Below are 15,402 nucleotides of genomic sequence, written 5' to 3'. Positions count from 1 at the left end.
AAAGATGTCATTTGCATGCAATATTATATGGCATAGATTGTAATTGTAATAAATCAGCCATGGAAAATACAAACAGACCGGTGATATTTTCAGGATTGAACCATTTTGCATGCGTTAACTTTTTTCTTTTTTTTTTTTAAATCTTACTTCCTTAATATTTAATGCTATTTTTAGTTTATTTAATATTTTATACAAAATAAAAGCATTATTTCTTACAAAATAATTAATATTGCTTTCATTTTAGTGTTACGGGGATTTTCTTTTGTTTCTTTTTTAGATAACTTGGGTCTAGCATTTGGCCCAAAGATAGACATGTTCTTTATAATATTGGTTGACAGTAATGTTTTGTTCTTGTGCAATATCAGACAGATTTCTACAGATGCTAGAAAGGGATGAACATCATCCAGTAACTTTCAGTCCTGCATTTGGCTGCCTGCCTCACATTCCTGGACTGAAAAACTGAGGTGATGCATAGAAGGCAGTGTGAGATTTTCATGCATTGCTTCATCAGTTTACTTGGAAAATCTCTAAAGAAAGTTCTCCCAGATTCTCCAGACCAAGCTCTAACAGAAGTATGCAAATATAAGCAAAAAGACAGACAAATGTTTAGCTAACTATACAGTATAGCTATAATGTGTATCTAACGTTGACTAAATGTATCTTGAAAATCTGTTCTTATTTTTTTTTCCAGTGTGAATCCTTTACACTGGATTCAGTGAACTTTCACAGTGACTGTGAAAAACCCAGAGATACGTAAGTCCCATTTAAAATTCAGTACAAACGTTTGATGAGGAAAAGCTCTCTATGTTTAATACTGAAGCTCAGACTGAATCTATTTGTGTTAAGTCAGGCACAAAAACTAGTTTGAACATGACTAAACATATTGCAGGATGTGGAAAGTGTCCGTGTGAATTACAAGTCTTAACAAGCTATTACTTGATCCCACGTGAAATGCCACTGAGATGTCACATCACTGCAAGAGTAGTGTTAGTGACTTAAAAACAAGCATACCTCTCTCTTAAAATGGGTGACTTTAGGGCTGGGCACAGCTTTAATCTCCCTCATTTGGTATCGTCACACAACTGAAAGCAGTTGTGTCACACCAGAAGAGACTATCACAGGAGGAAGAAACATATTACAAGCTCCTGTCTTCCTCCTCTCCTGGATTTAGAAAATCTGAACCAGTAAGTCTAAATTTTTTTAAAGGTTCATAAAAAGCCTTTATTTTTTACTCCAAACTTCAATTACTTTATATAAATCACTCCAAACATTATGCTGACTTTATTAAATCTGTTGTTACGCTTCACTGCTTTATGAGGCTATGCAGCTATATGGCTGAGACAAGCAAGACATCAGTGTTAATATACCAAAAAGAGTGGGGTGTTTTCACTTACCGGAAGAGTAACAATCTAATGGTAAAAAATGATAGTCATCTGAAGGTCAATAGTTCAGCCAAGTGTATAGGCGTGTGTTCTTTGTAGGATGACTGATCTGAATTTTTAAAAATGTTGATCATATAAAAAAAAATTAGCCTTTTAAATGTTATTGCTTCCTGAATACCATGGTTTTGGTTTGGAAACCTGCCAAGAAAGGCTTCTTGATGAACACATCCAGTTCTGGTTGTGGCTAATGAGATCTTTCTAACCAAGGAAGCATTCATGGACAAGCCAGAAATCCCTGAGACTTGCCTTTGGAACATCCCCTTCTCTGCTGGTTTGTCTGCAGAACAAGGCGATGCTTGCAAACGAACATAGGGCAGAAGAAGATCAGGTAGGTCTTCCCTTCTGAGAAGGGCATATAAAATTGCAGGAACAATTGTTTGTTAGCATTTAGATGTGGCACAACAGAGAAGCACAGATGAAAAGGCTGTTCCAAGATTACTGAGGGACTTGTGACCTGGCAGAACACGCACAGCAGTGCCTGATGTGCAGCCTGAAAGCAGTACTGCACCCCTTCCCCAGCCTGTGTTATGGCAGACTTCCACACACGTGGAGTTTAGCACTGTGTGGGAAACAGCTTCATTATACGTAATAAGGCTGTAGATCAGCTGGTTCTCTATAGATCGAGGTAAGGTCTAAAGATAAAGTAACCTGTTTCAAATTGCAGAATATAGTCAGAAGTGACTATATGCATGGAATATACCATGAACTGATAAAGATACTGTCATCTCTTTTTTCTTAGGCTGGTTATTATGCCTTGATTAACTCAACCACCTCAGAAGCATGACTTGGCCTTTGCACTACCTACGAGCATGGACACAAGAGATTACTTTTAACAAGATTAGGAACTGACTACGGTGAGACTGAGTTTCCAGGTTAGAGAGAGCTGAGAAGTGTCTGCTAAAAATCTCACAAGTGCCTTTAAAATACCACCTTACAGAAAGAGAAGTCTGTGCATAACTCTATAATCAAAACCCCCCATTTAAGTAAATATATCTAGCAAAAAAAAAAGTTAAATCATTACTGTTTTGGCATCACTGAGGAACTGTCTGTATAAAAAGACCAAATGAGGAATGCAAGATTCAATTTTGCATTCTTTTCCATGTTTACATGGATATAAATGCTCAGATCCTGTGGTTCATGTTTGTATTTTCCCTGCAGAAATCATCACAGTTCCTCCAGTTGTTGAAAGTTTGCTATTAGTGAAGAATCGGATCAAAGAGGCTTTGTTCAGGGAAGACAAGGGGAATTGCAGACATACATGCAGCTATGTGCAAAGAGAAAAGAGTTAGTTAGGATTACCTGACAGTCTGGCAATCTGGCCCCCTGGCTAGTTGTGAGCCGTGTGGCGGTATGGAGGCAGCAGGCTGCTGACAATCTACAAGAAACTGATAAATTAGACATATATACAGAGAGATTACAGAGCAAGGGGTTAGTAACAGCAGTACACAGGCTGTGCATCTGATGGGGAGATTTAGTGAGGAATGTTTGCTCGGTTCCTTATCTGACAGAAACACCTTTTTTGTGATAGTAGTAACATTACTTCTTTTCTTTTCTGCTCAGAAGTAGAGAAGACATTTTCACTTGCCTTCCCTTAACACTGTCAAATTTTTGTTTAAACAGACAGCCTAATGGGCTGTGTTCAGAATCTGGGTTTAAACCTCGTACTCATCGTTCTTCTGCAGGTGATGAAGCTGTTTTGCTTACATCTAATATAAAAAGTGTCAATAAAGCTACTAAAAATTTCTCCAGAGAACTTATATCCATACAAGAGATGCCTTCTCATTATGGTAATGGAGAAAATGTTTGCAAGAAAGTCTTCACAACTTCTAAAGAGTGCTTATGAGATTTTTATTTTTTTTATATAAAAAGGAAGAGGGGAATTGTTACATTAGGTTTTCTCTATTATATTTAGATTATTTTATCAATATTCTGCGAAAGCATTTTCCACATAAATAACTTGCAAAGCTAGTTCTTATTAAATAACAACACAACCAAATAATCCTTTGAAGACAGAAAACAGCTTTGAACTCCATAATATTTGGAGGAGTTAAGAAAAGTAGCTGAAGAAGACATAACCCTGCTTTGCTGCTTACTAGTTTCCACCAAAATTTACATATCTCAAGATGAGCTAGCATTCCCCACATTAGTCTGGCCACAGCCTGCATGACTCAGGTTGTCAGAAAGCGCAATCATCAGGGTCCTTTTGAACATTTAAAAATATGGGTGAAATTCAGACCATCTGGAGAGCTACTGGAGATTACTTTTTGTCTCCAGCAGCGTTTGCAGATCTGTCATTAGGTCTTGCTGCTTTAACTTGATTCTCAACCTAAAACTTTGGTGGTAAGGAGTTACCTAAAAATGAGATTACACAATTTCATGTGATAGGAAAGATTTTTTTATTATTATTATTATTTCAATTGGCTACTACTTAAAGCTCAACATCAGTAGTCTTTTCTCTTTAAAATATGGATGACTTCTGAAATCCACATCTATTCTTTGTCTCAGTCAAGTGGAAGAACCTGTGAGTAATTTCCGATCAAGTCTTTAGATAATAACAGGTACAATGCAGAGCACCACAGCTTCCCAGCAACAATGGGCATCATATCCAGTACCATAACATTTCCTTTATAAGACCAGAAAGCTTCTCCTTACTCCCTATGAAAATCTGTGCTGACCTCCAGTGGGTGGAAGCAACATACCCAAATTGCTAGTTTCTTCTTGCTTCAGCTAGCAGGAGAGGATTTTGGACCTATTTTCAAGCTCACAGGGATCTATTTCAGAAATATATATGCATAGCTATATATGCTGACACCATTGTGTCAGGAAGCAGAAAGGATAGTGGGCCATTCTCTCATATGCCAGGATGGTCACTGTAGTCCTGAGAGCAGAGCAGTACAAGAATTTGCAACATACCTGAGCTAAGAATTGAAGGGGCTGTCACTTCAGCACAAGGTTCAGATAAAAGTGGTGCCTGACAGACAGAGCAGGCTAACTGTAGAAGGGTAATGATGGTGAAAGAAAAAGTTAGTCTTATTCTAAACAAACTAATTTTCAGAAGTCCAAAGCAAAGTTGTCCCTGACAGCTTAAAGGAGGTAGTCAGTGAGAAACCGAAGACAGCAGAATTCTATCTGATGAAAAGGTGTGGACAGGTTTCATAAATGCAGAAGGAATTGTTCTGACAGGCTTTGCCAGGAACAATGAAAATGCCTAATTTATGATCCTACACTAATATCTCAGACATCCTGCAAATATTTTATGAAGCCTCTTCGTCTGCTAGATTTGGCTGAGTGCATAAATACAGAACCAGATCCTGTGAGAATTATGCAACCTGGATAATGACTGACATGAGTAAACTCCCTAGACTTCACATGAGGCAGCAGCTCTACTTGGCACCAGCAGCACTCACAGAATCTGGCTCACCCCCAGTCACACCAATATGAAACCTAGTGATCCACATGAATTAAAATGGCTGAATTGTCTTCCTACACCCTCCAGGAGTGAAGTTTTGAAAATTATGCAAGGAAAGATTTAAGCAGAATGCATATGGATCACATCTATGCATTTCAAATTCAAAGGGGCTCATATCTACTTATGTCCAGGTAGCTGTGCCACAGCCAACTTTATTCCTTGTATGATTAATCCTTTTAAATGTTTCAGAGCATTTGCAGCCTAAATTCTTTAATGCCATGACAGTCATAAAATGACTTCTTGTTATGTCATGTTGAAAGGTGAAAATGAGAAGACGGTATTTGGTCTTTTTGTTCTGCTGTGGAGCTCCCGTCTGTATCAAGTAAAGGATTGCTTATTTCTGAAATGCCCTGTTGAAGGTTAAAAGTTTCAAACATGTTTTTACTGGCTTTGTGGGCAACGTCACATACCATAAAAACAGGGAAAGACAGGCATGTGTGCTTGTTATAAAATAGTAATAATAATAAATTACATTGTTAGAGGCCTGTTCCCCTATTTTTCAAACCTGAGAGAGTGCCAGTCTAGCTACCAAGCAAAAGGACAGTTTGTCATTTGTGCAAAAGATACTCGAGGAACAGACATAGATTATATATGGTGTGTCCTCAGAAAAGAGCACCAAAAAATGATAAAGTTATTAAATACAGACTCTTTTATTTCTCTTATCTTCTCTACTTGCTGTGAGGAAATGAACTACTGAGGCAGGGTATGGGCTGGCTGATGTCCTAAGAACCCTTTTATGATTCTATGAACCTGTAATAAAGAAATGCAATTCGGTGACAATTTCAGTCATAAACAGCAAAGAGGAGCTATTCTACATGCACAAAAGTCATATGTCAATTTGCACTGAATTCAGCAGGACATGAAGTGAGTACTGAGTCCTACAGCAGTATCAGACAATGGTCATTATAGCATCTTTTGGAGCTTCAGAGGCTTGATTCCTACTGTAGATTAGGCCTGTTCAGATTTTCCAGTTCTTAACATTTCGGCCATTTGCTAGGAATGACAATGTGAAGGGCCCAGAGATTTTCTCTCACACATTAGTCACTGTTGATTTTCCTTTGGAATCTAATGCCCAGTCCTAATTGGGCTAATCAGCTCTTGATGTAAGAGCTTTAAAAATAACAAGCTTAGTGAAGCTACATCTGCTTATATGAGGACTGAATGTGCAACTATAAATTAGTTGCTGAGAGCAAATCTCAGAAAAAAATATTTTCCTGTGCTTCCCTTTGGCTCAGCCACCAAAACAACACATTTTGCTCATGTCACAAGGTGTGCTCTGCCCTCCAGTCTATGAACTGGGTGACTCCAATCAACACAGGGCTGCTAAACTGGGTTATTAGTGTCTGAGAGGTGGGTTTGCCTGCTGTTGACATCAGCAATGTCCCCAGTGAAAATCCTATGTGCAAGCATTTTTAGTCCCACCTGTTCAAGACCAAGCAGACTGCAGTGGAACATTTCCGTACATTTTGACACTCAGTAAATTTGACAGCACTCTACAGAGATCAGTAAGACCAAGAATAGTAAAAATCCCAAGATAAGCATTGGGGATGCTGTGAATGAGTAACTGATATATAATACAGTTTTACGTGTGCCTGGTTTAGTAAATCATTAGAGAAAATTTTCCTTTATCTGAAAGGATTAGACTGAGTCAAGCAACAAACCAAAGTGGTGTTTTCCCTTTGTTTGTTTGTTTAAAAACAATTAGTGTCACATATTTGGCATTTCTGATATGGAAAATATTGGGAAATCAGTTCTTAATGAAAAGAAAATCTCTCCGGAAATGCTTATGGAAAAATGTGAGGCAGAGGCTTTTTTCAGTCTTTTAAAACAAACTTTTCTTAGTATTGACCACTCCAGGCTGCCTGGAAGTCCTTTTATCCTAGCAAAATGTTTTACAGCATCTATAGCAATTTCACTTTGTGTCATGCTACCCAATATTAACTGAACTTGCTATATGAAGTTTGAAGAATTTGATAACATGTCCATGAAGATGTTATTGACAATTTACTTGAAAACAGAAGCTGTCCCTATTTACATGGTAATTATTTTCTTCCCTCAGATGTCAAATTAATAGGAAAGAAGGAACAGTTAATAAGATGAGTCCAAAGTATTGGGCAAAGAACAAACCAGTAGTCTCCTGGTCATTGAGAGGCAGAAATATATTTTATCACACTGCAAGTCCTACAGAGACAATAAATCAATCATCTCTACTCAAAGGTAGGGAACAAGGAGAACTTCCAAACTCAAATGGCAAACATGATATGTCAAGAAGAACAGGGTAGAGGTTTTTAAAACACTTGTCCATCTTGCTGAGTTGAGATTTGTAGAAATGCTTTCAAATTGTAATCTGAAAGGATGAGGCAAGTCCCAAAACTGTTTCTGTACTGAGGAAAAAAAAAATCCTTGTTTTGTATATATATAATTTTTGTACTTTGTTAAAACAAAAACAAAAAAATGTTTACGCAGTTATTTGACTAGTTGGTTTCACTTATCATTTATCTCTGCATTTCTAATGGATGCCAAGAAAACTTTGACCTTCCTCAAGGCCAAGAGGAACTTTAAGTGGCAATGGTTATCGCAAAGAACAGCTGGTGAGAGGACAGCTGTGGTTCACTGTAGGAAAAAGACATGAACAATGGTACAGGTCAAAGATCAGAAGTCTCTCTCCCTTCTCCTGCTTCCAGGGTCACTTTGGGTCTGGAAATAACAGAGTCAGTTTTGCCCTGTACATAGCCCCAGCTGGTAACCCTGCCAGCTACAAAATGGGTGCAGCTCTGCATTTCTGCAGGACGTTCCTATAAGGAGAGAGCTACAGCAAAGCCACCATGCAAGCTCCAAGCAGAGCCTGGCCAGCCTTATGAACCCCAGCCCTCTTAGAGCAGGATTGACTCGGGTTGTCCTGGCCTCAGAGCAAAACCACCAGTGCAGGGGGGAGTTGAGCAATGGTACAGCGCCACTGCACAGCTCTATGACAGCCAGCCCTGTTCTGGCATCAGTAGTGCTCAGGAAAGCTGATAAATTTCACCAGAGGCAAGTTAGCTCTTACATAGACATTTGTCAGTACCCAAATCCTCTGGGTTTTCCCACTGAGTTCTCTCTTTTCCCATTAAACTGAAAAATGGATAGTTGATTGTAAATAGACAAATATATCAACCAAGTATCAGTTTTGGCTTATGTCTTGGTAAAGCTGACCAACTGTGAATTTTTTATGTCAAGTCTTAGAAATATCCAGGTAACTCACATCTTAAGCTTAATATTAAGAGAAATTTGGCATCTTAGATTATTGTTGGTTGGAGATGTTTCAACAACAAAAACAACAAAAGTATTCTTCTACAACTTATTCCTTAGTCTTCCCAATAACTATTTGAAGAATAAACCTTAAGAGATGTGAGCCTGCTGCTGAACTCCAATTTGCACACAGAGTGGAAGGCATCAACAATACCTGCACACAGAAGCAAGCTGCAGTAGGACAGCAGTAGGATGCATCTAAAATCTTCAGTTCCTATCACCTCTGCCTGTTCTCTTTCTTCCAAAGGTGGCCCAGGAAGGTCCCACAGTTTCTACACTCCCAAGCTTCTGACATCTGCTCCTCCCTCCTCTTCTTTCCTGTTTACCTTCCAGATGAGGTCAGACAGGACAGTAGCTCTCAGTAAATGTAACTGAGAGCCTTCTGTTACTTGCTTCTCGGATGATTGAGCTTATTGGAACAGGTAGGGTACTTAATTGCTATTTTCCTATAACATCTAGAGAAGTGCTACCTGCCTTACCTGATCTCCACAATGCAACTCATAGAGCTTTACTAACAACTTTCCATGCTATCTGATATATTCACATGGGCACACATAGGTAGTTCCCCAGAACATGTCAGGTTTCTTGGCTTCCAACTCTACAACAGTAACAACATACTTCCCCACACACACCCTTTATTTCCTTATTTTGCATGAGTTGACTTCTACTTTATTTTTAGACCTGAATTATCCCCAACATCAAGAGCTATTTCCCTATTAGCCCATGTGCTTCAGTAATAATGTGATTGCGACTGTATGTTGAGCTATCAAAGCTATGTGCCAGCCTTGCCCTTTGCTATAGCTCGTATTAAGAATACTATTAAAAATTAAAGGAGAGGGGAGGGGGAAAATGAAAAGGAAGTTTTTTTCTAGTCACTAGCAAAATTAGTGAAATGCATTTTTTTCTCCAGGGTTGGGCAAAGAACATTAAGAGACTTCTTGTCAGCTCTGTAGGTTTTTTCACACTTTTTATATCATGATGTATTTATGTGATTTTCTAAAACGGTTTCTATGAATTCTTTAAATAATTCCTCATTAAATCTGTCAAGAAGGGAAATAATGGGTTAGTAAAACAGTAGGAATGGGGATGGGTAGAAGCTGAATATACACATATATATATCCGGTTCCTTTCTTTTATATACAGTTCATAAAAAGCACATTTGGAAAGGTCTGATGAGTCATGAAATACTTATTCACTAAAAAGATGCACACATTTTAAACATTGCAAAAGAGGAAAAGGAAGGTCATAAAAATACAGAAATCGTCATACTTCTGTCTTGTCGATCACTCATCTTTCATGGAAACATAAGTGTCATACATTTCAGAAGGCCACAAATACATCCAAACAAAAAGTACTTGCACTATTTTATAGGTAAAGGGCCTGATCCAAAACTTGAAGTTAGTGGGAACAGTACCTTGAGTAGGCTTTGGAAGAAACATAAAGTACAACTATAAGCTTTCATAGCCCTAAAAATGCAGACAGGGAAATACTTACAATTAGGGATACTAGTCTTGATTAAAGAATTGCTGGTGAGCTTACTCCATACATCACAACATCTTAAGGAACTGCTCTACCAGAGAGCTAAAATATCAGCGTGTCTAATTTAAACAGATACTCACTTCTGCTTTGCCTATTTTATGAGATGAGAAGCACAATATTGAATATGCCTGTATATTTGACGGTAAAAAATCAGTAAGTCATGAAACCACATTAAACCTTGTCATAAAAGAAAATAAAGACAGATGACTTTTGTTACCAAAATTTTCAAGAGACTTGCAGAGGTGTTTCAGTTAATAACACTGGATTCCAAAGCCCAAAATTTTCATAGAAAGAAATATCTGGTAACACACCTTACAGATACGTGTCACCTGTGTACCTATTTTGCTAGAAACAACCAGAACTCTAATAAACTTTTATCAAATAACTTCAACAAATGATGTTAATATTTACTATTCCATCTAACAATGACACCATAACTTGGATACAGAGATAAAAATGTCAATAACCTTTTAATGAAAATATACAACAGTAAGGCATGGGTTTCACTGCAATCTCTTTCTTATTTTTCTTTTTTTCTTTTAACCTTTTAACAATCAGATTTGGCTTTCTATTAAAAATAGGTTTTATTTTGGAACTGTTTTCTTTACACAGGGAAAAATACAAATAAAAATTAAATGTTCATAGAACTGCAGTGAATTCATGCCATAATAGCTAAATTATATTGAAGTAGCTAAATTATATTGAACAGCATGAAATGTATGGCTTTGATCTCATCTGTGATAATTGGAAAGCTAAATATAAGAAAGCAAAAGCGTAGAGCAAAAGGGTCCTATTCACAGTGGCACCAAGAGGTAAAAGTACATTTAGCCAGCTGATTTCTTCATCAGTTACAGCCAACTAATGTCCTTGGCAAGGATACTATTTTTCAAATTCAAAACGGCCTCCACAAGGACAATGTACCATGCTTGAAATAGCATAAACATGTAATGCTCATTAAGCTTAGTTAAATGAGCATTCAGATGCACAACATGGCCCCAAGAGCAAGAAGGTATATACATATATCTGTATATATGCACTAATAACACTTATTAAACAATGAACAATTATATACACAGATATGGCATATTTACAAAACCCACAGAAAATAGAAGAATGAAGAACAAAAAGTGAATATAGATAATAATGTCTGAATTATCTTTTTTTCTGAAGAGCATCATGTTCAGTAAAAAAAACAACAAAATAAATAAACCTAACTTTTAAAAACCCTGATAAAATCCCATCATATCTGTTTTTTCATGGAGAGCAGAGACACACAAGACCGGTAGCATAGGAGCCTTGCATTTGCCAGTAGCCTGCCTGATTATACAAGCTCAGACACAACATTCTCAAAAGTAAAAAAAATATGTGGAAAACTGTTCATGGGATGACCTAAGCAATCATGCAGATCTACAAAACACCCTCTTAACAAAATTCAGGTATCATCTGATAATGTTCCTCAAAGAACTTCTTCCACAATAATTTTCAAAATAAGCTATGCTTTCCTCGGTGCTGAGATTTCTAACAGCCCTGCCATTTCAAAAGTGAAAGAAGTGCATAAAAAAAGCAAAGTTTAGGTACTGAAGTAGTGGTTACAGTAGCAAGGTTCAGAAATCTGTAAAGAGCTTTGTGACTCTGGTAATTAAATTCAAAAGCAAAGCTAGAACAATACTTTTTGTAAAATATTCCTAAAAAAAAAATAATGTGCAGAGCTACAGACCTTGAACTTATGACTTAATCACCACCTAATGAAAGAAGACTCAAATTTACTATCAAAAACATATTCTCCCTACCTTTCCAATGCTGTGAGGTGCATGGGTCATCTCTGTGGAGAGCCTCCACTGCGGAGGGCAGCATCAACCTGAACCTCCTTCAGCTATTTGCCCAATCCCTTCATTCAAAAGGGGAGGGTAAAACCAGCTTCATTTCCTACCAGGACTTTCTACTTAAAATATTCCAATTGAATGTGCTTTCCATGTCTTTGCATTGCCTATACAATGTGAAGAAGCCAGGACAGAATCCAAGAATCTTGTCCCGTATGGTAACTTCCACAACATTATTTTAAGAAAAACGAATGAGAAGGAACATAAGCTTTTGGTTTCACAGAGAATAACATCCCATAGAATATTTCTGAAAAATAATTTTCTAAACATTGCACCTTGAAAAAGCTCAAATTCCAGAGTGAGGAAATGGGAATAGCAACAGAGGGTATTGCTCAACCTTTCTGTCTGGAGAGTTTATCCAACATCTCATATTTCATACCAAAAGCCTTTCCTCCCTGTAATGACCACCCTACTCAACAGACTCTCTGTCTTTGTAGTCTTAAGACAGCAGACTCTTGCAGTGTTAAAACTGTTTGTGCTATATCAAACACATCCCTACGTTCCCAGGTTTCCAACCTATTCTTCTCAGGTGGAAGCACTACAAGTGATTCTATGATTCTATGAAAAGGGTGGTTAACAAAGACAACTCAAGCAATTCCCCTTGACTTCTGACTTAACTGGAACACTTCTTAGGACTTTCATATTTGGGTGACTGAATTTATTTCATTTTTGTTTTTCTTGTCAGCTTTAAGAAATAATTTCTACCTACAGTTGCTCTAACTTAGCTCTTGGAGACTCTATTAGCAACTCTCTATAGGAATTTCTTTCCAGTTAGAATTTTAATAAATTTAGATTTTTTATTTTTTTTTTGTAAGAATGCAAACAACCAAAAACAAAAACTAGTTGTTTCAAATTGTTAATTATATTTGATTTTCATGTAAGCATAGAGCCACAGCAGAAATTAATCTTTGATGACTGCATATTAAAAGTATATATATTTATATACTCTTAATTATGTATGATATGTGTCAAGCTTAGTGCTTGAGCAGTTGTGCTATTATATGGTATTCCTTGTGCTGTCTGTATCTTCCATTTGTGTCTCTTCTTAAGAAAAGTAAATGCCTTTCTGTAAACCAGCCTTGAAAGGCACCTGAAAATCAAGCAAACTTTCAGGTTTAATGTGCTTTCAGAAAACGAACTCTGCAAAATTAACTGATTTTAACACTAGCACTATTTTAAGTGTTTTTCTGTGTAAGATTTAGATACTGAAATTTGTCCTGTGGTACCTATAAATTAAAACAATATGGAAAAGAAGCATCTATCACAGTTTGTGTGGGGGGCACCACAGTGAAGGGGAGACTCTCAGACAGATCATGGTTGACCCTTAAATCACCCCTGTTTAAGGAAGAATGCTGCAGGCATTGATTATGTTTTGTTTCATGAGCCTGTCACGAAACCTTTATTTTCAGATACATCAACACAAGGATCCTTATTTTAAACTAAAATTAGATAACTTTAAATTCAACTTTGAGAATGTCCATGCTAAAATAATGGACAGAAAAAAGAACAGTATCAGGGCACGTATAGTAGATTTTTCTTCTGTCCTGTTCTTTCCTTGAAGCACAGTTCATATCTGGGACTGTAGGATAGTAGGAGGCATCTAGCAACTTTGTTTTCAGGCCCTGTATATGGAAATTTGAAAGGCTTCTGAATGCAACTTCAACTGAAAGGTCATTTCTAATGCATTTTTACACCATCAAAAACAGTGTTAGGACTTCTATATGCCCTGAATTCTTCATGTAATCATGAACATAGCCACATGCAAAAGAAGGCTGGAGTTGTGTTGAGCAAATGCAATCTGGATCTGTCTATCAGAAGAATAAAGATTTTAAACTGTAAAAATACAGGTTAATAACAGAAGGGAAGAAGCAGCACACAGCAAAGCTAAATGTGTGCTATTACCTAGGGGAAACAAAACATGATACTTTGGAAATAGACTGAGTGATATTTTTAGCCACAATGATTAGGAGCCATTAGTTCCTAAATTCGTACTGCCACAGCTTGATGTCAGTAGGACACACGTGCTGATTTAAAGCTGAGGACAGTTAAGTGGAAGCCAAGAAAGAAATGATCGTCTCTTTCTTGAGAGGTCTTTACTTCAGTTGGTCTTCACTAGTCTTCATGAAGTTCTTCTCTGAAGAAGGCAGAAAAAGTAATCCCAGCTTTCTGTGGAGGGAGCCAGTCAAAGCTGGGGGCAGAGCATGGTGAGGTCAGCCTCTTCTAAACACCAAGTCCAGAAGAAAGTGCAAGAGGACAGGCGTGGCCTGCCGACTGCAGGAGGAGCATATGACAGAGGAACCTGCCCAGTCTCTCTACCAACTTCAGTTCTTCTGGTTCTTGGTCTCCATCAAATGCATTCACAGCTACAGCCTCCTAGCCCCGATGGCAGTGGGAGCTAATGGAAGAATAGGGAAGCCCACACATCACGTGGGTGAAATCTTTATGTAAAGATAACCTTTCAGGACTTTAAAAAGATGAAAAAATAAAAAATAATTTAGGCCTGAATCATTCCTCCTCCACTTGTGAGGACACAGCCTCAAATCAAGTTGTATTCTGCTCTGTAGTGTTTGAGTTTGGATGTTGCTCTTCTGCAATCTCTGTGATGAAGAAGCAGGTAGGAGTTGCTACATTGCTTGCTCACTTGCTTTACTGCACAGATCATTTGGGAAAAGAATCTCTTTCTGATATGAGGCAGACATTTTAAACATTCACTCTGCAAGCAGTAGAATAGCATCTTATTATACTTATTCCTTTGTTCTATTAACAACAACATATCTTCAAGAAATTGGTAAGATCAATGCTAATTCTCGACCTGATTCTGACATGAGCCCTGCTGATAATGGAATGAATGTGCTGAAAAAAATCACTGGTTTGAAAGTGTTAGGCTCACAGAAATCAGTAGTACTGTCACAAGCCTTTATACTATGAATATTTAGAGATGGTGGCAGGTGAGACTCCAGATAAACATTATTTTCTGGACAACTCTATTTTTTCAGGCTGCTTTATCCCTTGGTCTCTGTTATTACAAAAAGTCAGAGACTGTGTCAGTGTCAATCAGCAGTTTGTGAACCTATGATGCTCTGTGAGGTATCACATGCTGGTCTATGAAAATGATGACAAAAATATAGTGCATGAAGACAGTCAGAACCCAGAGTTCCATATTAAAAAATCACATATTTTATGGTTAGTACTCACAATTTTGCAAAACAGTAAACTTGTCTCATCTGTTGAGCATTCTTCTTTTTAAATCATTACTCCTTCCAACCATCAGCATGCAAATACAATACAGAGGTCACAGGTCTTCAAACAAAGATCAAGTCCTTGAATTAAGGATTCTTAATGATTCTCCTTGGTGTCACAATCTATTGTAAATTGTAAACTAAAAGTGCAATTACAATTAGAAGTCTTGTAAATTGTAAGATAGAAGATTTGTCATTTTGGGGTCTACTTCCTTTCATTTCCTTGGAATTCCAAAGCGGAGTGTTTGGTTATACAGGAAACTCAAAATCCACTTCTTTAAAGAGAGGTAAGTGTCCATCAGAAGTTAAACCATTCTTATTCTGTTGAAGGATGAAGAGGAAGGAACACAAGAGACACTGCCAGTGTTTAGGAAATGGATTCCTGTCTATAGGGTAGAAAATGAGCACGTGGGTTTCCCTTTCTTAGCATACTGCTGCCTTCTCCAAATCAAAAGAATATTGGTATAACTGCTCACACAAGCTTCTTCTAAAGTCAGGTGGGTATGCCCGCATATTTTGGAGTGTTGCCAACAGAATACAAAGGA

General features: G+C 37.5%; 1 protein-coding gene across 17 annotated transcripts in view; it reads right to left on the bottom strand.

The window, feature by feature from the left end:
* LOC311433677 (protein bicaudal D homolog 1) overlaps positions 1–15,402 on the bottom strand; it is a 294,907-nt gene that overhangs the window by 127,096 nt on the left and 152,409 nt on the right. For 3 of the 17 annotated variants that reach the window (XM_084513059.1, XM_084513063.1, XM_084513071.1), the window contains one exon: positions 2,742–2,817. The exons of 12 other annotated variants lie outside the window; for them this stretch is intronic. In XM_084513059.1, the coding sequence (XP_084369185.1) occupies positions 2,742–2,817 (76 nt within the window). Of the gene's footprint in view, positions 1–2,741; positions 2,828–15,402 lie in introns of all 17 variants that reach the window. 2 more of the 17 variants (XM_084513060.1, XM_084513064.1) reach the window with 1 other exon arrangement.

This window comes from Aythya ferina (genome assembly GCF_964211825.1).
Source record: "Aythya ferina genome assembly, chromosome: 1".
Lineage (NCBI taxonomy): Eukaryota > Metazoa > Chordata > Aves > Anseriformes > Anatidae > Aythya > Aythya ferina.
Note: the sequence above shows the minus strand (reverse complement) of the source record. Positions and strands in the feature narration are given on the sequence as shown.